This window comes from Mesoplodon bidens (genome assembly GCF_964165515.1).
Source record: "Mesoplodon bidens genome assembly, chromosome: 4".
NCBI lineage: Eukaryota > Metazoa > Chordata > Mammalia > Artiodactyla > Ziphiidae > Mesoplodon > Mesoplodon bidens.
Window position 1 is genome coordinate 153,312,793 of NC_138160.1, and position 25,591 is coordinate 153,338,383.

Below are 25,591 nucleotides of genomic sequence, written 5' to 3' on the forward strand. Positions count from 1 at the left end.
CAGGCTTCCATTCGTCCGTTGATGGGCATTTAGGTTGCTTCCATGTACTGGCTGTTGTAAATAGTGCTGCAATGAACATTTGGGTGTGTGTGTCTTCTTTTTTTTTTTTTTTTTTCCCATGTGTCTTTTTGAATTACGGTTTTCTCTGGGTATATGGCCAGCAGTAGGATTGCTGGGTCATGTGGTAATTCTATTTTTAGTTTTTTAAGGGACCTCCATACAGTTCTCCTTAGTTGGCTGTATCAATTTACATTCCCACCAGTACTGCAAGAGTGTTCCGTTTTCTCCACACCCTCTCCAGCATTTGTTGTTTGTAGATTTTCTGATGATGCCCATCCTAACTGGTGTGAGGTGATACCTCATTGTAGTTTTGATTTGCATTTCTCTAATAATTAGTGATGATGAGCAGCTTTTCATGTGCTTCTTGGCCATCTGTATGTCTTTGGAGAAATGTCTATTTAGGTCTTCTGTCCACTTTTCGATTGGGTTGTTTGTTTTTTTAATATTGAGCTGCATGAGCTGTTTTTTGTGTTTTGGAGATTAGTCCTTGGTCCGTTGATTCATTTGCAAATATTTTCTCCCATTCTGAGGGTTGTCATTTCTTCTTGTTTGTAGTTTCCTTTGCTTTGCAAAAGCTTTTAAGTTTCATTAGGTCCCATTTGTTTATTTTTGTTTTTATTTTGAAACATTACTCTAGGAGGTGGATCAAAAAAGATCTTGCTGTGATTTATGCCAAAGAGAGTTCTTTTATGTTTTCCTCTAACAGTTTTATAGTGTCTGGTCTTACATTTAGGTCTCTAATCCATTTTGAGTTTATTTTAGTGTATGGTGTTAGGGAGTGTTCTAATTTCATTCTTTTACACGTAGCTGTCCAGTTTTCCCAGCACCACTTATTGAAGAGACTGTCTTTTCTCTATTGTATATCCTTGCCTCCTTTGTCATAGATTAGCTGACCATAGGTGCATGGGTTTATCTCTGGGCTTTCTATCCTGTTCCTTTGATCTATATTTTCTGTTTTTGTGCCCGTACCATATTGTTTTGATTACTGTAGCTTTGTAGTATAGTCTGAAGTCAGTAGTATAGTCTGAAGTCAGGGGGTCTGATTCCTCCAGCTCTGTTTTTTTCCCTCAAGACTGCTTTGGCTATTCGGGGTCTTTTGTGTCTCCATACAAATTTTAAGTTGATTTGTTCTAGTTCCATAAAAAATGCCACTGGTAATTTGATAGGGATTGCATTGAATCTGTAGATTGCTTTGGGTAGTACAGTCATTTTCACAATATCGATTCTTCCAATCCAAGAACATGGCATATCTCTCCACCTGTTGGTATCGTCCTTCATTTCTTTCATCAGTGTCTTTTTTTTTTTAATTTTATTTACTTATCTATTTATTTTTATTTTTGGCTGAGTTGGGTCTTTTGTTGCTGTGTGTGGGCTTTCTCTAGTTGCGGTGAGCAGGGGCTACTCTTCGTTGCAGCGTGCGGGCTTCTCATTGTGGTGGCTTCTCTTGTTGCGGGGCATGGGCTCTAGGCGCGTGGGCTTCAGTAGTTGAGGCACGTGGGCTTCAGTAGTTGTGGCACATGGGCTCAGTAGTTGTGGCTCGCAGGCTTAGTTGCTCCACGGCATGTGGGATTTTCCCGGACTAGAGCTTGAACCTGTGTCCCCTTCATTGGCAGGCACATTCTTAACCACTGCGCCACCAGGGAAGCCTGTAACTTCTCTTTTTTCATTTCTAATTTTGCTAATTTGAGTCCTCTCCCTCTTTTTCTTGATGATTCTGGCTAATAGTTTATCGATTTTGTTTATCTTCTCAAAGAACCAGCTTTTCTTTTTATAGATTTTTGCTCTTGTTTTCTTTGTTTCTATTTCATTTATTTCTGCTCTGATCTTTATGATTTCTTTCCTTCTACTAACTTTGGGTTTTGTTTGTTCTTCTCTAGTTCCTTTAGGTATAAGGTTAGATTGTTTATTTCAGATTTTCTTGTTTCTTGAGGTAAGCTTGTATTGCTATAAACTTCTTCCCTCTTAGAACTGCTTTTGCTGCATCCCATAGGTTTTGGATCATTGTGTCTTCGTTGTCATTTGTCTGTAGGTATTTTTTGATTTCCTCTTTGATTTCTTCAGTGATCTCTTGGTTATTTAGTAACATATTGTTTAGTCTCCATGTGTTTTGGGGTTTTTTTCCTTTTAATTGACATCTAATCTCATAGCGTTGTGGTCAGAAAAGATGATATGATTTCAATTTTCTTAAATTTACTGAGGCTTGATTTGTGACCCAAGATGTGATCTATCCTGGAGAATGTTCCATGTGCACTTGAGAAGAAAGTGTAATCTGCTGTTTTTGGATGGAATGTCCTATAAATATCAATTAAATCTATCTGGTCTATTGTGTCATTTAAAGCTTGTGTTTCCTTATTTATTTTCTGTTTGGGTGATCTGTCCATTGGTGTAAGTGAGGAGTTAAAGTCCCCCACTATTATTGTGTTACTGTCGATTTCCTGTTTTATAGCTGTTAGCAGTTGCCTTATGTATTGAGGTGCTCCTATATTGGGTGCTTGTATATTTGTAATTGTTATATCTTCTTCTTGGATTGATCCCTTGATCATTATGTAGTGTCCTTCCTTGTCTCTTGTAGTATTCTTTATTTTAAAATCTATTTTATCTGATATGAATATTGCTACTTCAGCTTTCTTTTGATTTCCATTTGCATGGAATATCTTTTTCCATCCCCTCACTTTCAGTCTGTATGTGTCCCTAGGTCTGAAGTGGGTCTCTTGTAGACAGCATATATATGGGTCTTATTTTTGTATCCATTCAAGCAAGGCTGTGTCTTTTTTTTTTTTTTTTAAGCCTGTGTCTTTTGGTTTGGAGCATTTAATCCTTTCACATTTAAGGTAATTATCAATATGTATGTTCCTATTACCATTTTCTTTATTGTTATGGGTTTTGTTTTTGTAGGTCCTTTTCTTCTCTTGTGTTTCCCACTTAGAGAAGTTCCTTTAGCATTTGTTGTAGAGCTGGTTTGGTGGTGCTGAATTCTCTTAGCTTTTGCTTGTCTGTAAAGCTTTTGATTTCTCCGTCAAATCTGAATGAGATCCTTGCTGGGTAGAGTAATCTTGGTTGTAGTTGCTTCCCTTTCATCACTTTAAATGTATCATGCCACTGCCTTCTGGCTTGTAGAGTTTCTGCTGAGAAATCAGCTGGTAACCTTACGGGAGTTCCCTTGTATGTTATTTGTCGTTTTTCCATTGTTGCTTTCAATAATTTTTCTTTGTCTTTGATTTTTGTCAGTTTGATTACTATGTGTCTTGGCGCGTTTCTCCTTGCATTTATCCTGCCTCGGACTCTGTGCTTTCCTTTCCCACATTAGGGAAGTTTTCGACTATAATCTCTTCAAATATTTTCTCTGGTCCTTTCTCTGTCTCTTCTCTTTCTGGGACTCCTATAATGTGAATGTTGTTGTGTTTAATGTTGTCCCAGAGGTCTCTTAGGCTGTCTTCATTTCTTTTCATTCTTTTTTCTTTATTCTGTTCCATGGCAGAGAATTCCACCATTCTGTCTTCCAGGTCACTTATCCTTTCTTCTGCCTCAGATATTCTGCTATTGATTCCTTCTAGGGTATTTTTCATTTCAGTTATTGTATTGCTTATCTCTGTTTGTTTGTTCTTTACTTCTTCTAGGTCTTTGTTAAACATTTCTTGCATCTTCTTGGTCTTTGCCTCCATTCTTTTTCCCAGGTCCTGGATCATCTTCACTATCATTATTCTGAATTCTTTTACTGGAAGGTTTCCTGTCTCCCCTTCATTTAGTTGTTTTCTGGGGTTTTATCTTGTTCCTTCATCTGGTACATAGCCTTTTCATCTTATCTGTCCTTCTGTGTATGTGGTTTTTCCTCCACAGGCTGCAGGACTGTAGTTCTTCTTTCTTCTGCTGTCTGCCCTCTGGTGGATAAGGCTATCTAAGAGGCTTGTACCCCTGCCTTTTTTTAATATAAAAAGATTTTAATAACTGGATTTTAAAAAAAGTTTATTTTGTATTGGAGTGGAGTTGATAAACAATGTTGTGATTCAGTTATACACATACATGTATCTATTCTTTTTCAAATTCTTTTCCCATTTAGGTTATTACAGAGCACTGAGCAGGGTTCCCTGTGCTATACCATAGGGCTTTGTTGGTAATCTATTTCTTTTTTTTTTTTCTTCTTTCTTTCTTTCTTTCTTTTTTTTTGCTGCACTGCATGGCTTATGGTATCTTAGTTCCCAGACCACGGATTGAACCTGGGCCATCAGCAGTCAGAGCAGAGTTCTAACCAGTGGACTGCCAGGGAATTCCCTATCTATTTTATTTTATTTTTAAAAAAATATTTATTTATTTGGCTGCACCGGGTCTTTAGTTGTGGCACATGGGCTCTCTTGTTGAGGTGCCTGGGCTCAGTAGTTGCAGCACTCAGGCTTAGTTGCCCCACGGCATGTGGGATCTTAGTTCCCCGACCAGGGATCGAACCCACGTCCCCTGCATTGGAAGGCAGGTTCTTTACCACTGGACCACCAGGGAAGTCCCTTGAACTTGGTTTTGTGTTTTTTACTTTTAAGCTTCAAGTGGAATCTCATACAGAACACCAGTATAGAACAGAAAAAAGATGGAGCTGCTTTAATTTGGGATAGAGAGCAGGCAGGTTTTCTTCTTACTCTCTTGGGCAGCCCCTGAGGGGACTCTCCAGGACACTCTTTCTGAGGAACACAACGGAAACTACCTCTGGCATGGAGTTTCTTTCTTTCTTCTTTTTAAAATATTTATTTATTTATTTATTTATTTGGCGGTTTCGGGACTTAGTTTCAGCACATGGGGTCTTCGTTGCAGCGTGCAGGCTTCTCTCTAGTTGTGGCAGAGGGCATGGGCTCCGTAGTTGTGGCACAAGGGCTCTCTAGATGTGGTGTAAGGGCTTAGTTGCCCCCGCGGCATATGGGATCTTAGTTCCCATACCAAGGATCGAACCTGCGTCCCCTGCATTGCAAGGCAGATTCTTAACCCCTGGACCACCAGGAAAGTCCCTGGGATGCAGTTTCAACAGAAGGAATTTGAGAAGTCCAGAGTGAGAGATCACTTAAACCAATAAATGTGAAATACATTGTTAGAGGGGGAGAAAAGTTGGTGTCACATGTGGAGGAGGCAAGGGGGAAGGAAGCCACTTACCTGTGTTTGGGCTGTCCTGAAATTATTTCTGTTCTTTAGAATAGTCTAGTAGTAGATAATTAATGTTAATTAAAAGTTCCTTTGGAGATACATACTGAAATATTATGAGTGATATCTGGGGATTTGCTTCAAAATAATCCAGGTATGAGGTCTGTAGGTCACCACAGCCTGTACCAAAGTTCTTGCATCCTGGGCCTCTCCATTGTATGAGAGGGATGGGGGGTTGTATGATACTAAGACTGGAAAGACAGCATGGCTTTAGGGAAAAGACACTAGAATAGAAGGCCAGATGTTCTAGTCTTTTTGTTGTCTTCAGGAAATCACTTAGGTGTGGCAAAGAGCTTTTTTTTTTTTTTTTTGTAAGGTACATGTAAAGTTTAGAGTGAGTAAAAATTGCTCTTTTTTTAATTGCAAAAGACTGTATACAAATTGTTTTACTGTGTTTTCTGAAGGCATCTGTGTTTTCTACATGAGCTAACTCTAGACTTAAGTTTAGTATTATCCGTTGGTGACTTGCCTTTTAACAGCATTGATTAGTTTTGACCCAGGTAAAGAAGTACAATAAGGAGCATAGATGTATGTGATGTGTCTGTTTTTTTTGAAGAGACTGAGGCATCTTCCATTAATTGAATTATACTGTAAAGGTGTTGTGAGGAACATTTGTCTCGTGAGAGTTTATGAGCAGAATTCCCTTATTGAATGAAGAGAGTAAGGTCACTAATTGTGTTGAGGTTAAGTACAGTTACCAATACTAAAGGCTGATGTTTTTATTTATTTTTCTGTGTTGTGACCTAGTGTAAAGAGCACAGGTGATTGAACAGAGCACAGACATGGCTCTGTTTGGCATTTGGCCAGCTCACTTCCCATTTCTGAGCCTCAGATTCTACACCTATAAGAAGGAGAGAGTAATTAATACCTGCCTCATTGTCAGTATGAGGTTTAAAAGAAAAACAAAATATATAAATATTCTTAGCAGTTTCTGGTACTTGGGGTATCAGATAAATGCTTCCTTTTTCCTGTGTGACTATTGAAATTATATAGTCAGTTACCTCTTGCTTGTGTCAGGATACCTCTTTTTTTATTATCCTGTCTTACCTCTTCTCCCCCCGAAAACAAACTCACTCAGGCCTGTAATTAAAATAAAATACTAACTAGCTATATGATGCATTTGTTTTCAACCCTGGCTGTTCATCAGAATCACCTGTGGAGCTTTTTAAAAAAAATTAGATGCCAAGAGCCTCCCCCCATACATACTGAATCAGAGAATCTCCAGGCCTGTGGGTGGGTAGGAAGTTCTGTATTTTATAACTCCTCAGGTGATTCTGATGTACAGCCGGGGTTGAGAACCATTGATCTGCTTCCTCTAGCACTCAGAAACAAATCCCTGAAAGGCTCAGACTAAAGCAGAAGTCAGAGGAAAAAGAAGCCCCAGGTCATACCCAACAGTTATATGATGTAATGATAAATGAGAATTGCTGGGTGCATAGTAGATTCTCAAACACTGAAAGAAAAATTTATGGCCAGAAAGACTATGCAGAGTAAAATAGATTTTTGTTGGAGTGATTTGGCACTAGATTTTCTATTGTAGGGAAAATGCCTATGGTCATTGTTTTGAAATTCTCCAGATTAAGAGCCCAAGGATAGCCCCAAACTAATGTTTAAATCATTCAGTTCCAGTATAACATACAGGCATAACTGTATACAACAATTTCTTTTGTTGTGTCAGGTCAGAGAGTATAGCTCTCCTCCCTGCTTTAATTTAAGCCTTCTAGGGTTGTAGAGGGCTGCACCCTTTCAGGCCTGTGTTCTGCACTGTCACCAGCCCTGTCTTATTGTGGGTCTGAAAATTCTTATGGCATAAAGCCAAAGGCCTGGGCTAGCAGGAAAGCCTTGGCCTGCATGTTTCTGTTCTACCTCTTGAGCAGGCTGCCCTCTGTGAGCAGCTTCATGCTACATCCAGGCTGGGCTTTCACTAATAGTCTCCTTAGCCTCAACCTTACCATGTGGTCCTCAGTACACCAGTTTCCATGTCTAACCTAGCAGCTGCTCTGCTTTCCAGCTTTCATTGGACCAATTCCCTGCTTTTACGATGTCCTTTTCCAAGACTTCAGTGATTCCCTTTGATCTATTGTCCATGCTTTCTCTTTGATATATTGTTCCTGGATCTAGCCAATAAGCAAGGGTCATTTCTTACTCAGTAACAATTAAGTTTTACACAATAGTCTTTAGTCTTTTGCTTTAGCTTGCTGCAGGCTAAAATTGTAATGCTGCCAGAAACCATTTAACTACTCGTTGCTAGATTTTCTTACATCAGTCTCAGATCCCCCTTTCTTCTCGGTGCAAGTTAATAGACCTAGCTCTGACTCCCATCTACCAGGTAGAGAGGATTGGTGGGAGGAGACTTCAAGTACTCTAGTTCACTCTTTTGTTGGGTGGTTGGTGTGGTGGAGTAGGGATCAGAAGATGCTGGCCTCTAATCCCTGCCTTTTCTTGAAGGCTTCTAGACTTCTGACAGGGTCACTCTGAGCCTCTGTTTCCTTGTCTGCCGTAAATATGGGATAATAAAATCTGTGCTGCCTACCTTACTTGGTTGTTTTTGAGATTCATATGATATAATGGATGTTAAAAGATCTTTGACAACTAGAATACACACATGCATTTATTAGGCTATGTGGCTTTGAGTGAGGTGGGAGTAATGCAAATGCTTAAAATAGTATTTTACTTTTTATACTATTCTGGAGTTGAATATTTCCTTTGCAGTTTTGGTTTGAGACTGGGAAAGGAAATCACAATTCTTGTAAGGTAGAAGAATTGTAATCACTGACTAAAAATAGCTATCATTTATTTACTTAAAATATGTATTTATTTATTTTATTTATTTATGGCTGTGTCAGGTCTTAGTTGCGGCACTCGGGATCTTTCGTTGTGGCAAGCAGGCTTCTCTCTAGTTGAGATACATGGGCAACGTAGCTGTGGCACGTGAGCTTGGTTGCCCTGTGGCTTGTGGGGTCTTAGTTCCCCAACCAGGGGTTGAACCCACATCCCCTGCATTGGAAGGCAGATTCTTAACCACTGGACCACCATAGCTATCATTTATTTTTGGTAACTTGTACTCGATTAAAAATAGAGTTGTTCAGTTGAAACAGCCTGCTACAAAATTGGAGGCATTATTATACTACTTTCACAGGCAAAGAAACAAGGTCAGAGAGGTAAAGTAACTGTCCAGAGTCTCACAGGTGGTTTAAGAGCATAGCAGAAATTAAGCCCATGCATTTCCCTCTTCTGGCAGTGTGTATAATTCCTCATTTAATTACAAGCAAATGTAATGTATATAAGGGATTAAGACTTTAAAGACTTACTGAATTACAAATGCACAGAATAGTATAGATATTTATCTTCTTACCCTGCTTTATCTCATAGTCTTGGACAAGTCATTTGGTCTCTCTGTCTTTCACATTCTGTTTGGGAATAGTTTATCCCTCAGAGAGGACATTCATTTTTAATGTTATAATACCATATAAATCATGTAACAGCATTGGAATTGTGTTACTATTTAAATATTTTTAGGTCAGTTATTTGGAAATTGAAATATTTTTATAAACATAGTGTTAAATGGAGGTTAAGTGCCTATACTGCCATATTAATCCTTAAAGTAGTTTAAATGTACCTTTTCAAAGAAATACAGTGAATAATATTACAGCAGCTGCTTTTTGAGTTGTAACTATGTGTTAGGCGCTTTAATTTCAGAGAGCCTAAGTTTGTTTTCTTTTTTTTTTTTTTTTGGCGTTATGCGGGCCTCTCACTGTTGTGGCCTCTCCCGTTGCGGAGCACAGGCTCAGCGGCCATGGCTCACGGGCCCAGCCGCTCCGCAGCATGTGGGATCTTCCCGGACCGGGGCACGAACCCGTGTTGCCTGCATCGGCAGGCGGACTCTCAACCACTGCACCACCAGGGAAGCCTGGAGAGCCTAGGTTTTTAACCATTACACTGTGCTCTTAAAATGATACCTTTATACTTACTAATAATTAACATAAAAAATAAATAGAACCCTTAAATGTTGACACTTAGGGTAGAATCAGGTTTGAATAGAGGAGGAAGAAGAAGTTTCTGATATCAGGGTTTTGAAATAATGTAAGTTAACACCTATAGTGCTAACACATTACCAGCTACTGGTACTTAACATATTAATAATGTTTACGTATTAGCTTATTCAATACTTCCAGTAGCCCCGTGAAGTAGGCATTATTAATTGTCCCCATTTTACAGATGATACAAATGAGGCACAGAGACAAAGCACTTTCAGATTTTTTTCAAGGCAGGCAGTTCAGAGAATTATAATGCTTATTTCTTTGGTGCACTTTTCTCACTGTGGTAGGAAATTCTGTCTTGCTGCATTTCTATACATTTTTATTTTTCCCTTCAAAGGAAATGTGTGTTAAAATTTACTTTAAAATATTATGCAAGATGTACTAAAAACCATGAAATTGGATACTTTAAAGTGGTTAAAAAGGTGGTTTTGTGATAGTGAGTTTTATTTTTAAAAAACTATGCACATAATACATGTTCAGTGTACAAAAATTAGAAAATGTAGATAAGCCAAAAATCACTTGACAGTATCCACAGATCCATTTATCATTCCGACCTCTATCCTTCCAAACATTTTTTTGTATGTTTGTGTATGAAAATGTATCTCTGTAAGGTTTGAGATCACTGTTTTACATGCCTTTTCCCTTAGTATATATGTATAAAATTTCTGTATAGCATTCAAACGTATAGGTGTTCTGTAATAGCCAAGTCTGTATCCAACATCTAGATTATTTTCGTTTCTTCCATCATTTAAAAATTGAAGAGATTAAGTTACATTTAAAATACTGTTTTTCTAAGTATGCCATGTTCTCTCAAATCATTTCTGAGGATTTTTTTCTTTTCTTTTTTTTTAATTGAAGTATAGTTGCTTGTTTCTGAGATTTTAGTCACTGCCCTCCGTGGCTGAAGAAAAGGCTCTTGGCAAACCAGAAAATGTGTTGACAGCTGTAGAACAGCTTCAATGTCTTTGCTTGTGTGAATAGACTTTTTAAAGTTAGTGTGTGTGTGTGTGTGTGTGTGTGTGTGTGTGTGTGTGTGTGTGTGTGTGTGTGTGTGTGTGTGTGTGTGTGTGTGTGTGTGTGTGTGTGTGTGTGTGTGTGTGTGTGTGTGTGTGTGTGTGTGTGTGTGTGTGTGTGTGTGTGTGTGTGTGTGTGTGTGTGTGTGTGTGTGTGTGTGTTTTGGCCCCGCTGTGCAGCTTGTGGAATCTTACTAGTTCCCCAACTAGGGATTGAACCCGGGCCCTGGCAGTGACAGCCCTGAGTCCTAACCACTGGACCGCCGGGGAATTCTCTTAAGTTAGTTGTTCTTGATAGGGGAATATTGGATTTTCAAAATATTTGGGGGAATGTGAGTTATATTTAAATATTGTGGAAATTCATATGTGAAGTGTAGAGTCCTGTGTAAAGAAAATTCTGGTTTATCTTCTGGGAATAGACTGGTGCAATGTTAAAATCATTTTTATTTTTTATTTTTTATTTATTTATTTTATTTTTGGCTGTGTTGGGTCTCTTTCTGTGCGAGGGCTTTCTCTAGTTGCGGCAAGCAGGGTCCACTCTTCATCGCGGTGCGTGGGCCTCTTCACTATCGCGGCCTCTCTTGTGGAGCACAGGCTCCAGATGCGCAGGCTCAGTAGTTGTGGCTCACGGGCCTAGTTGCTCCGTGGCAGGTGGGATCTTCCCAGACCAGGGCTCGAACCCGTGTCCCCTGCATTGGCAGGCAGATTCCCAACCACTGTGCCATCAGGGAACGCTAAAAGCATTTTTATTGTAGTCAGGTTTGAATCCCTGCATTGATATTTTAGTACTAGTTTTGTGAACCTGGGCAAATGACTTAATTTCTGCTTCAGTTTTTGCATGCATGATATGGAGAAAAACACACTCCTACTCTATTCTTAGAAGCTACTGTGACATCAGAGATAACTCAGTATTAAATATTAAGTGGTCAGCAGAGTGTCTGAGTTTTATTGTGACCTAATGTAGCTGGCTAGATCACTATACTTAGTACAGTTATTTTACTTAGCAGTTACTCAGTGTGTGATGTGGTTGAGATGCACTTTTAACCCTCTTCAATTCTGACTTGAATGAAACACTGTTGTGAGACTGGGTTGGAGAGTTATTTATTATTATTATTTTTAAACTATCTTTGAAGAGGGCTGGGGACCCGAGAATGATTTTGAGCACTCACACATGACTATGAATGCTTCAATTGAAAATAATTGAAAATAGCTGGGGGGGCTTCCCTGGTGGCGCAGTGGTTAAGAATCTGCCTGCCAGTGCGAGGGACACGGGTTCAAGCCCTGGCCCGGGAAGATCCCACATGCCGCGGAGCAACTAAGCCTGTGCGCCACAACTACTGAAGCCTGTGTGCCTAGAGCCCGTGCTCCTCAACAGGAGAAGCCACGACAATGAGAAGCCCGTGCACTGCAACAAAGAGTAGCCCCAGCTCGCCACAACTAGAGAAAGCCTGCGTGCAGCAACGAAGACCCAACACAGCCAAAAATAAAAACAAACAAAAAATAAAAAAATAGCTGGGGATGTTTCTAACACACAGTAATAAAACATTAAAAGTGGGTTCCATTTTCACTTGTGCTTAGAAAGAAGGCAGAGCCAAGGGAGGCAGAGAGGAAGGTTGGTCTGTAACCCTTCCCTAGAACCTAGGGTTAACTCCATAGCTTTCATGAAACCAAATTTGTTAGCGAACCCAGTTTCTGAATAGACTAACAGCAGTTCATGACACCATGACGGATAAATGTTGGGGAAAGAGACACTTCCATTGTACCAGAATATTTGTTTCGAATAGCCAAAGTGTGCCCCCTTTCCAAAATCTGGATATGTGGGAGATGAACTGGTAATCTGAAAGTTGCTTAGAGAACTATAGCTTTTTTTTTTTTTTTTTAAGAACTATAGCTTTGAAATATAATACTCTGTGACTAAATTCTGATATGCTATCCTTGTCCCAAATTTAGTGCCCATTCCCAAGCCAGGGGGTTTTGGGGAATCTGTTGGCCAAGCAATTCTAGCAGAGCTTAAAAAGAATCCTTACCCGTTTCTACCCCTCAGGACTTAGTCCTTAGGCACCTTTCTCTACTATACTCACTTTAAAATAATTAATTAATTAATTAATATTTTTGGCTGCGTTAGGTCTTTGTTGCTGTGCACAGGCTTTCTCTTGTTGTGGCGAGCAGGGGCTCCTCTTTGTTGCAGCGCACAGGCTTCTCATTGCAGTGGCTGCCCTTGTTCTGGAGCATGGGCTCTAGGCACGCAGGCTTCAGTAGTTGTGGTGCATGTGCTCAGTAGTTGTGGCGCACAGGCTTAGTTGCTCCGCGGCATGTGGGGTCTTCCCGGACCAGGGCTCGAACCCGTGTCCCCTGCACTGGCAGGTGGATTCTTAATCACTGCCCCACCAGGGAAGTCCCTGTACTACCTTTCTTGATGATCTTTTGTCATCAAGACTCTGCAAAGTTATCTCTCTAGTCTGGATCTTCAGAACTGCAGAATCATATATACATTGGTTTCTTGACTTTTTCATTAGGTTGTGAAATTGGAGTGTTATACTTGTTCAAACCAGATTCCGGATGTACTTCCCAAAACCTGCTTTTCCTGTAGTCTTCTCCATTTTAATAAATGGGAACTCCATCATTGCAGTGTTTAAGTCATAAAGGAATGATCCTTGATTTCTCTGTTTCTGTAGCATACACATCCAATCCATCAGCAAATTTCACTGGCTTTTCCTGCTTTGTGCCCCCCCTGCCCCAATCCCAGCTAGGTTCACGTAACTATGAACCTAGAGTTCAGTGGAGTGGTCTCTCTGCTTTTCACCCCAGCACCCTGAGGCTGTTTTCACCATGGCAGTCAGAGTGATCCTTTTAAAATATCAGCCCTTCAAAGACTTCTATCTCACTCACAGTAAAAGGGCATAATAAGACATGTCTTGGGCTTCCCTGGTGGCGCAGTGGTTGAGAATCTGCCTGCTAATGCAGGGGACACGGGTTCGAGCCCTGGTCTGGGAAGATCCCACATGCCACGGAGCAACTAGGCCCGTGAGCCACAACTACTGAGCCTGCATGTCTGAAGCCTGTGCTCCACAAGAGAGGCTGCGATAGTGAAGAGGCCCGCGCACCGCGATGAAGAGTGGCCCCCACTTGCCGCAACTAGAGAAAGTCCCCGCACAGAAACGAAGACCCAACACAGCCAAAAATAAAAATAAAAATAAATAAATAAATAAAAGATAACTTTTTTTTTTAAAAAAAGACATGTCTTCCTCTCCCTGAATCATTTCTTTGACTTTATTTCTTCCTATTTTATAGGTCACATTGACTTTCTTTTCTTTTTTTTTTTAAATTAATTATTGGCTGAGTTGGGTCTTTGTTGCTGGGTGTGGGCTTTCTCTAGTTGTGGCGAGTGGGGGCTACTTTTCGTTGCGGTGCACGGGCTTCTCATTGCGGTGGCTTCTCGTTGCAGAACACGGACTCTAGGCGTGTGGGCTTCAGTAGTTGTGGCTCGCGGGCTCTAGAGTGCCGGCTCAGCTGTTGTGGCGCACAGGCGTAGTCGCTCCGCGGCATGTGGGGTCTTCCCGGACCAGGGCTCGAACCCATGTCCCCTGCATTGGCAGGCAGATTCTTAACCACTGCCCCACCAGGGAAGCCCGATTGTTCATTATTGATGTATAGAATTCAACTGATTTTTGTTTGTTGACTTTGTATCTTCATACTTTACTGAATTCATACATTAATTCTATAAGGTTTGTGTGTGTGTGGAATCTTTAGGATTTTCTACATATAAGACCTGTGAATAGAGATATTTTTACTTTTTCCTTTCCAATTTTGTTGCCTTTTATTTCTTGTGTACTTGCTCTGGCTAGAACATCCAGTAGTATGTTGAATAGAAGTGGAGAAAGCTGGCGTCCTTGCTGTGTTCCTGATCTTAGAGGGAAGACTTTCAGTCTTTCACCATTCAGCAGTATGCTCTCTGAATTTTTCATATATGGCTTTTATTATGTTTAGGTTGTTTTCTTCTTCTTTTTTCCTTTTTTAAAATATTTATTTTTGGCTGCATTGGGTCTTCGTTGCTGTGCACGGGTTTTCTCTAGCTGCGGCGAGCGGGGGCTACTCTTTGTTGCGGTGCACAGGCTTCTCATTGCGGTGGCTTCTCTTGTTGCGGAGCATGGGCTCCAGGCACGTGGGCGTCAGTAGTTGGGGCAGGTGGGCTCAGTAGTTGTGGCTCGCGGGCTCTAGAGCGCAGGCTCACTAGTTGTGGCGCACGGGCTTAGTTGCTCCGAGGCATGTGGGATCTTCTCGGACCGGGGCACGAACCCATGTCCCCTGCATCGGCAGGTGGACACTCAACCACTGCGCCACCAGAGAAGCCCTGATCATGAGATTTTTATCCTTCATTCTGTGAATGTGGTGTATTAAATTTATATTTTTTCATATGTTGAACAGTCCTGTGTTACAGTAATAAATCCCACTTGGTCATGGTGTTTTGGTTGTTTTTTTTAAATTGAGGTGTAATGACATAATAGCATTATATTAGTTTCAGCTGTTCAAAATAATGATTGATATATTTATATTATGGTTTTTTAATATGATGTTCAACTTGTTTTGCTGAATTTTGTTGAGGATTTTTGCATCAGTCTTTCTAAAGGATATTGGTCTAGGACTTCCTTGGCGGCTCAGTGGTTAAGAATCCGCCTGCCAGTTCAGGGGACACGGGCTCGAGCCCTGGTCCGGGAAGATCCAACATGCCGTGGAGCGACTAAGCCAGTGTGCCTCAACGACTGAACCTGCACTCTGGAGCCCGCGAGCTGCAACTACTGAAGCCTGAATGCCTGGAGCCTGTGCTCTGCAGCAAAGGCCACCACATTGAGAAGCCTGCGCACTGCAACGAGCAGTAGCCCCCACTCACTGCAACTAGAGAAAGCCTGCGCGCAGCAATGAAGACCCAACACAGCCAAAAATAAATAAATAAAAAATAACTTATAAAAAAGGATATTGGTCTATAGCTTTTTCTTTGTCTGACTTTGGTATCAGTAATGCTGTCCTCAAAGAGTAAGTTAGAGAGTTTATTCCTCTTTAGTTTTTTTCGAAAAGTTTGAGAAGGAGTGGTTAGTTCTTCTTTAAATGTTTGGTACAATTTACCAGGGAAGCCACTGGGTCCAGGGCTTTTTTTCGCCACGCCTCACGGCATGCAGGACCATGGTTTCCAGATCAAGGATTTAACCTGTGCCCCCTGCATTAGAAGCGCAGAACCTTAACCACTGGACCACCAGGGAAGTCCCTACAGGGCTTTTCTTTGTGGGGAGATTTTTTGATTACTCACAACTGATTCAGTCTCCTTACTAGTTACAGGTCTATTGACATATTCTGTTTTATGTCATTTAGTCTTGGTAGGTTTTGTGTTTTTAGGACTTGGTCTGTTTCATCCGAGTTATCCTATTTGTTGGTGTACAACTGTTGCTACTGCTCTCATAATCCTTTTTATTTCTATAGAATCAGTAGTTATGTCCCCACTTTTGTTACTTCCTTCCGTGTGTTACTGTTGGCTTGTTATTTCTTTTTCATCCTCTTTCAGTCCCTTTTTTGAATTTGATCTGAAGTGTGTCTTCCAGGCAGTGTAGTTGTATAATATTTTTTTATCTCTTCTGTCAGTTTCTGCCTTTGAATTTTAAATCCATATACATTTTATGTAAATAGTGATAAGGTAGGATTGATATCCGTCATTTTGCTCTTTGTTTTTTATGTCTTGTATTTTTGTTCCTCTAATCCTTTGTTACTGCCTTCTTTTGTGTTAAACATTTTCTAGTGTAACATTTTTATTTTTTTAAAATTTTTTTAATTTAAATTTTTTTTTTTTGGCGGTACACGGGCCTCTCACTGTTGTGGCCCCTCCCGTTGTGGAGCACAGGCTCTGGATGCGCAGGCTCAGCGGCCATGGCTCACGGGCCCAGCCGCTCCGCGGCATGTGGGATACTCCCGGACTGGGGCACGAACCCGCGTCCCCTGCATCGGCAGGCGGACTCTCAACCACTGCGCCACCAGGGAAGCCCTTTTTATATTTTTAAAATTTGGTTTTTGGCTATGCCCCACAGACATACGGGATCTTAGTTCCCTGACCAGGGGATTAGCACCAATATGTTTCATCCAACTGGACATAGAGATATTAGGGAAAGCTGTTCTGAAATGTGCCCATCCGGCCAGTCTAAGCTCAGATGACATTTCTTCACTCCAGTCTTCCCTGATATTCTCCAGGTGCTTTAAGATCAGGAATTCATGTTTGTGTTTCTTGTTGAGCTTTGTATGCAGGTGTTTAGTTGAATTATGGGCTTTACAAGGAGTTATTTTGGAGTCTTTCTTTCCCAGGTGAGATTTTTAAGCTCTTCTGAAGAGAAGAGTCATATTCCTTTTTTTTCCACCTTTAATTTTCCCTTGTTGTTATTTTCTGTATTTTCTTGTTTGGAAGCCTCACTTTGTTCTGGACTTCTTGCCTGTTTCTAATTTTTTATATACTAAGGTCACTTGGATTTGGATGTTGCTGTTCATTAATAATATGTATTTGTATAGACATTTTTCCCCAGTAAGTTTGTACATATTGTTTTATTTGGTCATCCTGGTAAATGAATTAAATAGTAAGGAGGAAATTAATGTCTCAGGTTTATGAAAATCTTTACCCATGATACCTTTAATTTAATGAAACTATTTTTTATTTGTGTTTCTCAGTGACATTTTTTTATCATAGTTTTGGCATAGTTTCTAAATAATTGGTATATCATATGTGTGGCTGTGTATTATATTTTCAGTATTCCATAACTTCATCTGCACTTTGCATATTTCATGGAGTTTTCAGCATAATTTGTTTAACAGGTCCCTTGTTGGATGTTAACTTTTTTTTTTTTTTTTTTTTGCGCTATGCGGGCCTCTCACTGTTGTGGCCTCTCTCGTTGCGGAGCACAGGCTCCGGGCGCGCAGTCTCAGCGGCCATGGCTCACGGGCACAGCCGCTCCGTGGCATGTGGGATCTTCCTGGACCGGGGCACGAACCCGTGTCCCCTGCATCGGCAGGCGGACTCTCAACCACTGCGCCACCAAGGGAAGCCCGGATGTTAACTTTTTTAAAAAAATAGAAGTATAGGTGATTTACAGTGTTGTGTTTCTGGTGTACAGCGAAGTGATACAGTTATACACAAACACACATTCTTTTTCTGATTCTTTTCTAATTTAGTTTATTAGAAGGTATTGAATATAGTTCCCTGTGCTATACAGTATGACCTTGTTTATCTATTTTATATACAGTAGTTTGTATCTGCTAATCCCAAACTCCTAATTTATCCACCCCCTCTTTTCCCTTTGGTAACCGTAAGTTTGTTTTCTATGTCTGTGAGTCTGTTTCTGTTTTTTGTTTTTTGTTTTCTTTTCGGTACGCGGGCCTCTCACTGTTGGGGCCCCTCCCATTGCGGAGCACAGGCTCCGGACGTGCAGGCTCACAGGCCATGGCTCACGGGGCCCAGCCGCTCCGCGGCATGTGGGATCTTCCAGACCGGGGCACGAACCCGTGTCCCCTGCATCGGCAGGCGGACTCTCAACCATTGCGCCACCAGGGAAGCCCCCTGTTTTGTAAATAAGTTCATTTGTATCATTTTTTAGATTCCACATATAAGTGATATCATATGATATTTGTCTTTCTCTAGGTCCATCCAGGTTGCTGCAAATGGCATTACTTCATTCTTTTTTATGGCTGAATGGAATTCCATTTTATATGTATACTGCATCTTTATCCATTCATCTGTCGACGGACATTTAGGTTGCTTCCATGTCTTGGCTATTGTAAATAGTGCTGCAGTGAACACTGAGGTGCATATATCTTTTGAAACTGGAGTTTTTTCTGGATATTTGCCCAGGAGTGGGATTGCTGGATCATAACGGCAACTCTATTTTTAGTTTTTTAAGAAACCTTCATAGTGTTTTCCATAGTGGCTGCACCAATTTACATTCCCACCAACAGTGTAGGAGGGTTGTTCCCTTTTCTCCACACCCTCTCCGGCATTTATTATTTGTAGACTATCTATCTATCTATCTATCTATTTATTTATTTATTTATGGCTACGTTGGGTCTTTGTTGCTGTGTGCAGGCTTTCTCTAGTTGCAGTGAGTAGGGGCTACTCTTTGTTGCAGTGCGTGGGCTTCTCATTGTGGTGGCTTCTCTTTGTTGTGGAGCACAGGCCCTAGGTGTGTGGGCTTTAGTAGTTGTGGCTCCCGGGCTCTATAGCACAGGCTCAGTAGTTGTGGCACATGGGCTTAGTTGCTCCACGGCATGTGGGATCTTCCTGGACCAGGGCTCGAACCCATGTCCCCTGCATTGGCAGGCGGATTATTATTATTATTTTTTTTTTTTATGTAGAATCTGATCCATTCTTTTTTTTCTTCCAATTTTTATTTTTATTTTTATTTATTTATTTTTGGTTGCATTGGGTCTTCATTGCTGTGTGTGGGCTTTCTCTACTTGTGTCAAGCGGGGGCTGCTCTTCCTTGTGGTACTCAGGCTTCTCGTTGCGGTGGCTATTCTTGTTGTGGAGGTGCAGAGCATGGGCTCTAGGCATGTGGGCTTCAGTAGTTGTGGCACGTGAGCTCAGTGGTTGTGGCTTGCGGGCTCTAGAGTGCAGGCTCAGTAGTTGTGGCACATGGGCTTAGTTGCTCTGCGGCATGTGGGATCTTCCCGGACCAGGGATCGAACCCTTGTCCCGTGCATTGGCAGGCGGATTGTTAACCACTGCGCCACCAGGGAAGTCCCTGTAGACTCTTTTTTTTTTTTTTTTTTTGTGGTACGCGGGCCTCTCACTGTTGTGGCCTCTCCCGTTGCGGGGCACAGGCTCTGGACGTGCAGGCCCAGCGGCCATGGCTCACAGGCCCAGCCGCTCCGCGGCATGTGGGATCTGCCCGGACCGGGGCACGAACCCATGTCCCCTGCATCGGCAGGCGGACTCAACCACTGCGCCACCAGGGAAGCCCCTTGTAGACTTTTTAATGATGGCCATTCTGACTGGTGTGAGATGGTACGTCGTTGTAGTTTTGATTTGCATTTCTCTAATAATTAGTGATGTTGAGCATTTTTTCATGTGCCTGTTGGCCATCTGTATGTCTTTGGAGAAATGTCTATTTAGATCTTTTGCCCACTTTTTGATTGGGTTGTTTGTTTTTTGTCATTGAGTTATAGGAGCTGTTTGTATTATATTTTGGACTATGGAATCACATTGTTTGCAGATATTTTCTCTCATTCCGTAGGTTGTCTAGGATGTTAACTTTCTGTTGTCATAAATAACTGCTTTAGTTATCTTTTTACAGTTCTTTTACTTTTTTGGATTATTTCCTTTGGGTTAAAATATCAGGAGTAGAATTAATAGTTATTTTCATTTTCATGGTTCGTGGTAGAGCAAGTGTTTCTTTCCTGGTTTTATTATGTCTTAGGGGTGCTGATGCTGAATTAACTGACTTGTTTAAGGTGACACAATTTATGATAGAGTCAGAAGACAACTCATTACTGCTTTGTGTGGTTGTGTGATTCTGGCTTCTGGCTTTAAGCAGTACCACTCACGGTCTTTCTTATTCATGCATTATTGAAGCCTTGTGTTTTATGGCTTTACTTCCTGATCACTGATATGTTCCTGATATATTACTATTATAATCACTTTGTAGTAGTAATATATGGCAAAGACAGAACCAGTATCACATTATAGATTGATTATGGCTGAATTTGTCATAAAGCATGTAATAATCATGGGGTGTTATTGTTATTGGACAGTAGTTGAGAGTTTGGGATCCTGAGTTGGACTGCCCAGGTTTGAATCCTGTCTCTGCCACCTACTAGATAACTATATGACATATAGTAACATAGGAGTAATAATATAGTATCTACCTTAAGAGGATTAAAGGAGGAACAGTGCCTGGTATATAGCAGACGTCAAGTAAATGGTAGTATATTTAAAGTCGTTTAGGACTCAGATAAATAAGCAAGTCCATATTTATCAATGATTGCCAAATAAATGATTACAAATCAGATTATATCAGAAATTTATGGGAACCTACTCACATTGTAGTTTTCAGTACAGGGGCATGTAAAAGAGTTTTCTATCCCATCTTGGTATCATGGTTTTAAAGTTTGAAAGCCAACTAGCTCTGAAGTAATTTTTTTTTCTGATAACTTACAGAATGATAACAGGCAAAAATGGCCCCTTGGGGCTTGCGTTTCAAAAAAAAATGTTTTAAAAGTTGTAGTTTCTGTCTCATTTCCGAGTAACTCTATATACATAGAAGAACTAATGACACTATTTTCAATAAGGGTATTCTGTGAGATTTACTTCTCTCTGAATGCCCAGTCTTAAAGTTGAATGGTAACTTACAAATCATTGAATTGAGCCCAATACTTTGATATCCTTGAGTCCCAGGTATTACTCATCATTTTTATTTGAATGATTTCAGTCAATTCATTCAGCATATTCTTTATTGGACACTTAATATGTACTAGGTGGGTACTGTTTTAGGCATTAAGGAGGGACGACTGAGTCTGAGGGAGGAACTCACCAAGCCTTTTTTAGGACATAGCATTTATAGAAAATCATAATATTTGTAATGCCCCCTTGGAGTAAATGGAGTAGGTTGTCCTTTTTCCAAGTACCTTAGGTGCTGCTTTTAGCTACCCAGAAACAGCTCAGCACATGTGAACTCCTTTGTGTGGTTTATGGCTAGTGGGGAGCTCAGTCCTACTAAACACAAAGCCATCTTCCTCTCAGGGCAGGAGACCTCTGTACTGTTGATGCGGTGTTAAAGGCATGGGTATGGGTTTAGAGCTGAGATGGAAGCATTTGGATTGCAGATTAATTAGGTATTATTTTTGGAGAAAAGATGCAGCCAGGGTCTCTGCATTGGATATGTCCAGGGAGCTTGATTCATATTGTATTGTGCTTGAATGGTATCCCTTGGAGTTGCGCAGTGTACTGTTGTGGATGCAGCCTCTCTTGCATGTCCTGGGAAAAATACGTCAGTTGTGCTGACATTGCAAGAATCTAGCCTGTAGCTTTCAGGATTATTTCATTAGGCCATTATTGTTAATTAATTAGTAAGAATGTCTGTGTTTGAGAAAGATGTAGAGTATCACCTGCAGAAGGGACCACAGTCTCCCCCTCCCACCTCCCCCAGTTTATTGAGATAAAGTTGGCATATAACACTGTAGTGGGATCAGAGTCTCTTGACATTGTTAAATTTCTTCCCCTCCCCACCCCCCACCCCTGTTGTGTTGTGATCCAAGGACTTGGGCAAAGATATCTTTTCCTTGGGATGATTCTGTTTATCTATTATTTCAGTTTTTAGCTCTTTAAAAATTTGAAATAGCTCATTTATTTTCCTAGAATGTATGTAGTTTACTTATGTAAAGCAAATGTAAATTGAGAGCTACTACTGACTTTACAAAGGGCTGTGTTATAAATAGTTAAGACAAAGTAATTTTTAATTGTACTTATTTTGTAATTGTGGTTAAGCTGGAGTGTTTTCATCTAGTATTCATTGGTAATGCTTTCTCAGAAGGCTAGTGGAAAGATGATACGTTGTTTCAAAAGGTTCTGATTTTTATTGATGCCCCATGTTTTGTCTGTCTCAAGTGTCAGCCCAAGAAAAAGGCTACGCCACTGAAGTATGAAGTTGGAGATCTCATCTGGGCAAAATTCAAGAGACGCCCTTGGTGGCCCTGCAGGATTTGTTCTGATCCATTGATTAACACGCACTCAAAAATGAAAGGTAATACTTGCAGTTGATTATACATGATAAAATACAGTGTGGAATTATCAACTTGCAGTTTCCGTTAGTAATAATTCATTTTTACCTTTGAGCATTTCATTAATGAATTGTTATTATGTATTTTATCTTTTCTGGATTTTTTTTAAGGTTTGTTTTATTTCACTCTATGATTTTAAAATTCTCAATTATTCTATCTGTAGATGCCAGAAAATGTTAGGCTTATTAGCTAACGTTTACATTGTCCAGAATCACTTTTCAGTATATTTATGTTTTTCTACTTCAGTCTTCATGTTTGTATCATTTTTGTTAGTTTTAAAGCTGAAACAGTTATAAAGATTGCTTGTAAGTCACTTTGAATTTTAAAGTCTTGATTTAGACTATTCTCTATTGTTACTTATTTGGTTGTTCTGTATGAATCTTACGTGCCTTAACTTTAAAATGGTATAAGATAAGGGCTCAAACTTCATTTTGAGCTCCCTTTTTTCTGTTAAGATAGTTCGTGATTTTATTGTAGTTTTTTTTTTTTTTTTTTGCTGTACATGGGCCTCTCACTGTTGTGGCCTCTCCCGTTGCGGAGCACAGGCTCCGGATGCGCAGGCTCAGCTGCTATGGCTCACGGGCCCAGCCGCTCCGCAGCATGTGGGATCTTCCCGGACCGGGGCACGAACCCGTGTCGCCTGCATCGGCAGGCGGACTCTCAACCACTCCGCCACCAGGGAAGCCCTTTATTGTAGTTTTAATATATGTGTTTTAGGTTTTAAATTGGATATATATGCACAAGATTTAAAAAATCTCTGGTCTGCCCCACTCTTTACCTCTCCTTTCAAAAAGTAACCAGTTGTCATTAATGTTTCTTTCTAGACTTCCTTTATGTAAATCCAACTATATATTCTCATCTCCCTACCCCCTTTGATTTAATTTAACATAAACATAGCATATTGTATGTATGTTCTACAGGTTTTTGGGGGGTTAAAATTTTTATTTATTTAATTAATTTTTATTTTTGGCTGTGCGCGGGCTTTCTCTAATTGCGGTGGGTGGGGGCTATTCTTTGTTGCGGTGTGTGGGCTTCTCATTGCAGTGGCTTCTATTATTGCGGAGCATGGGCTCTAGGCGCGTGGGCTTAAGTAGTTGTGGCTCACGGGTTCTAGAGCGCAGGCTCAGTAGTTGTGGCACATGGGCTTAGTTGCTCCGTGGCATATGGGATCTTCCCGGACCAGGGCTCGAACCCGTGTCCCCTGCATTGGCAGGCGGATTCTTAACCACTGTGCCACCAGGGAAGCCCCTGTTCTACAGTTTTTTCACTTCTTTCACTTCTTGGAGATTTCTCCATTTAAACAGCTCCATAATTTTCCTCTTTTTGAATATGGCGTGCTTTATATAACCATTCCCCTGTTGATGGATATTTAGGTTGTTTCTAATCTTGTGTTAGAAAGATTATACGTAAAATACATACGTATATACATACACATGTGTGTTTGTGTGTGTACAAAACAGTGCTATAAAGAATAACTATGTGTTTCATGTATTCATGTCTATTTATCTGTAGGATAACTTGCCACAAGTAGTATGTTGGATTTTATTTTATATTTTGAATATTAATAGTGAAGTGCCCAAAGACCTTTATAGCTCACTGTTTAAAGAAAATGATATCAAACTTTGTGACCTGTTTGAACATTTAAATTCTACTAGTAGAAAATTCTTTTAGTCCTCCCCTTCTACCCTTCCTATGCCTGTGAGACTGATGGTTTCTTACTCATTGTGATATTCTTTATATGCACTAGTTGGGTCTATGCCATTGTTCAACAAGTAATAAGTACATTCTATAGGTACTATGCTAGGTGTTGGGATCCAGTAATTGGCAAAACATTTTGCTTCCCTTTGTGTATAATTAGAGTCCAGTTAAAGGGTGAAGGCACCAGCAAGTAATCAGACAAATAGTTAACTGAGAGGTGTGTTCAAGGCAAAATATTGATGTACAGTTACTGATACTAATGGGGGTACCTAACCTGGACTTTTGGTTCAGGGGTAGTCAGGGCCAATTTTGCTAGTAAAATTATCTTTGATCTGAGACCTGATAGGACAAGTAGGAATTAACCAGGGAAAAAAAAGATGGTTCCAAGCACAGAAAGTAGTATATGTTCAATCCCTGAAAGGGCTGCAGCCCATAGAGTGATGGAAGGTGGTACAGTATGAGGCTGGAGAAATAGATATGGGTCAAATCATGCAGCATTTTGTAGACTTCATTAGCAATTTTGTATTTTTTCCTAAGAATAATAGGATACCATTAAAGAGCTATGAGCAGAGGGAGATGTGATCTGATTCGTGTCTTTTAAAGTTCACTCTGAGTGCAGTGTGGAAAATGATTTCGAGGGGGACACAAATCAGAGGAGATAATCAAAGGGTCATTGCAGGGATTATGGTGAGATTATAGTTGTGAATAGGGAATGAAGAACTATTTAGGAGATAAAATCTATATGATTTGCTAATGGACAGATAATGGGGAGTGAGGGAGAATGAAGCCTAAGGTTTCTATATCTCAGGCTGGTTCCCAAGTTTTTAGCTTTACCAGTACATACATAGTGTTCTCATTTACTGAGAGCACTGGAACATCTATAACTTGGAGGTGACATCTGCTTGTTGATATTAGTCAAAGCCATGGGTAGGGCATGGATGAGATGGCCTTGGGATAAAATATACGGTGAGAAAAAAGGTGGCTTCGAGAAAGCCAACATTTGAGGTCTGTAAGGAGGAGACTTGAGTGTGCAAAAGAGATGGGAGAAAATCAGAGATGGAAGAGAAATACCAGGAGAATATGGTTTTGATGGTGACTGGAGTGTTGTTGTTGTTGTTGTTGTTGTTGTTGTTTGCCGCTGTGTGAAGCATGTGGGATCTTAGTTCCCTGACCAGGGATGGAGCCCACGCCCCCGGCAGTGGCAGTGTGGAGTCTTAACCACTGGACTACCAGGGAATTCCCTAATAATAGTTTTTAAAAAGATTCTTCTTAACTTGGTTTATTACAGCATAGAATTAGTGTGGCTCTTTATAGTACTGAAGGGAACTAATATTTGAATAAACCCATTGTCCTAAAATTCCTACCCATGACTCTGTCTTCCTGACACCTTCCCTTCATAACCATTCTTGGAGGAATCATCAACTTTCTCCACTTCCAGATGGCCACTCATTTCTGAACACACTGAAATTTCTCATTCTCTCCTTTTATTCCACTAACCTTGTTCTAAGCAGAGTTATTAGTGACCTGGTAATACAGTGGATACTAGTTTTTAATTTTTTGGTTGTCTGGTGCAGGAAAATTCTTCCTCGTAGTAACTATCTATCTTGTTCTTGACTTTCATGTTCTCTTCTCCTTCTCCTTCTTTCCATCCTTATTAACTCTTGAGTTTTAACTGTCATCAGTAAACTGAATTCATATCCACAGTGCTAGTGTTTCCCCAGGCTTCAAATCTGTATCCCAACTCTATACTTGAAGCTTTCACTTAAGGTCAGCTTGTTTAAAACTGACCTAATTATTTTCCTC

At 40.4% G+C, this 25,591-nt stretch overlaps 1 protein-coding gene across 6 annotated transcripts in view; it reads left to right on the forward strand.

Annotated features, from left to right (window-relative positions):
• The window catches only part of NSD1 (nuclear receptor binding SET domain protein 1), a 126,795-nt gene that overhangs the window by 22,278 nt on the left and 78,926 nt on the right, over positions 1–25,591 (forward strand). For all 6 annotated transcript variants that reach the window (XM_081230764.1, XM_081230766.1, XM_081230765.1 and 3 more), the window contains one exon: positions 21,918–22,053. In XM_081230764.1, coding sequence (XP_081086890.1) covers positions 21,918–22,053 — 136 coding nt within the window. The remainder of the gene's footprint in view (positions 1–21,917; positions 22,054–25,591) is intronic.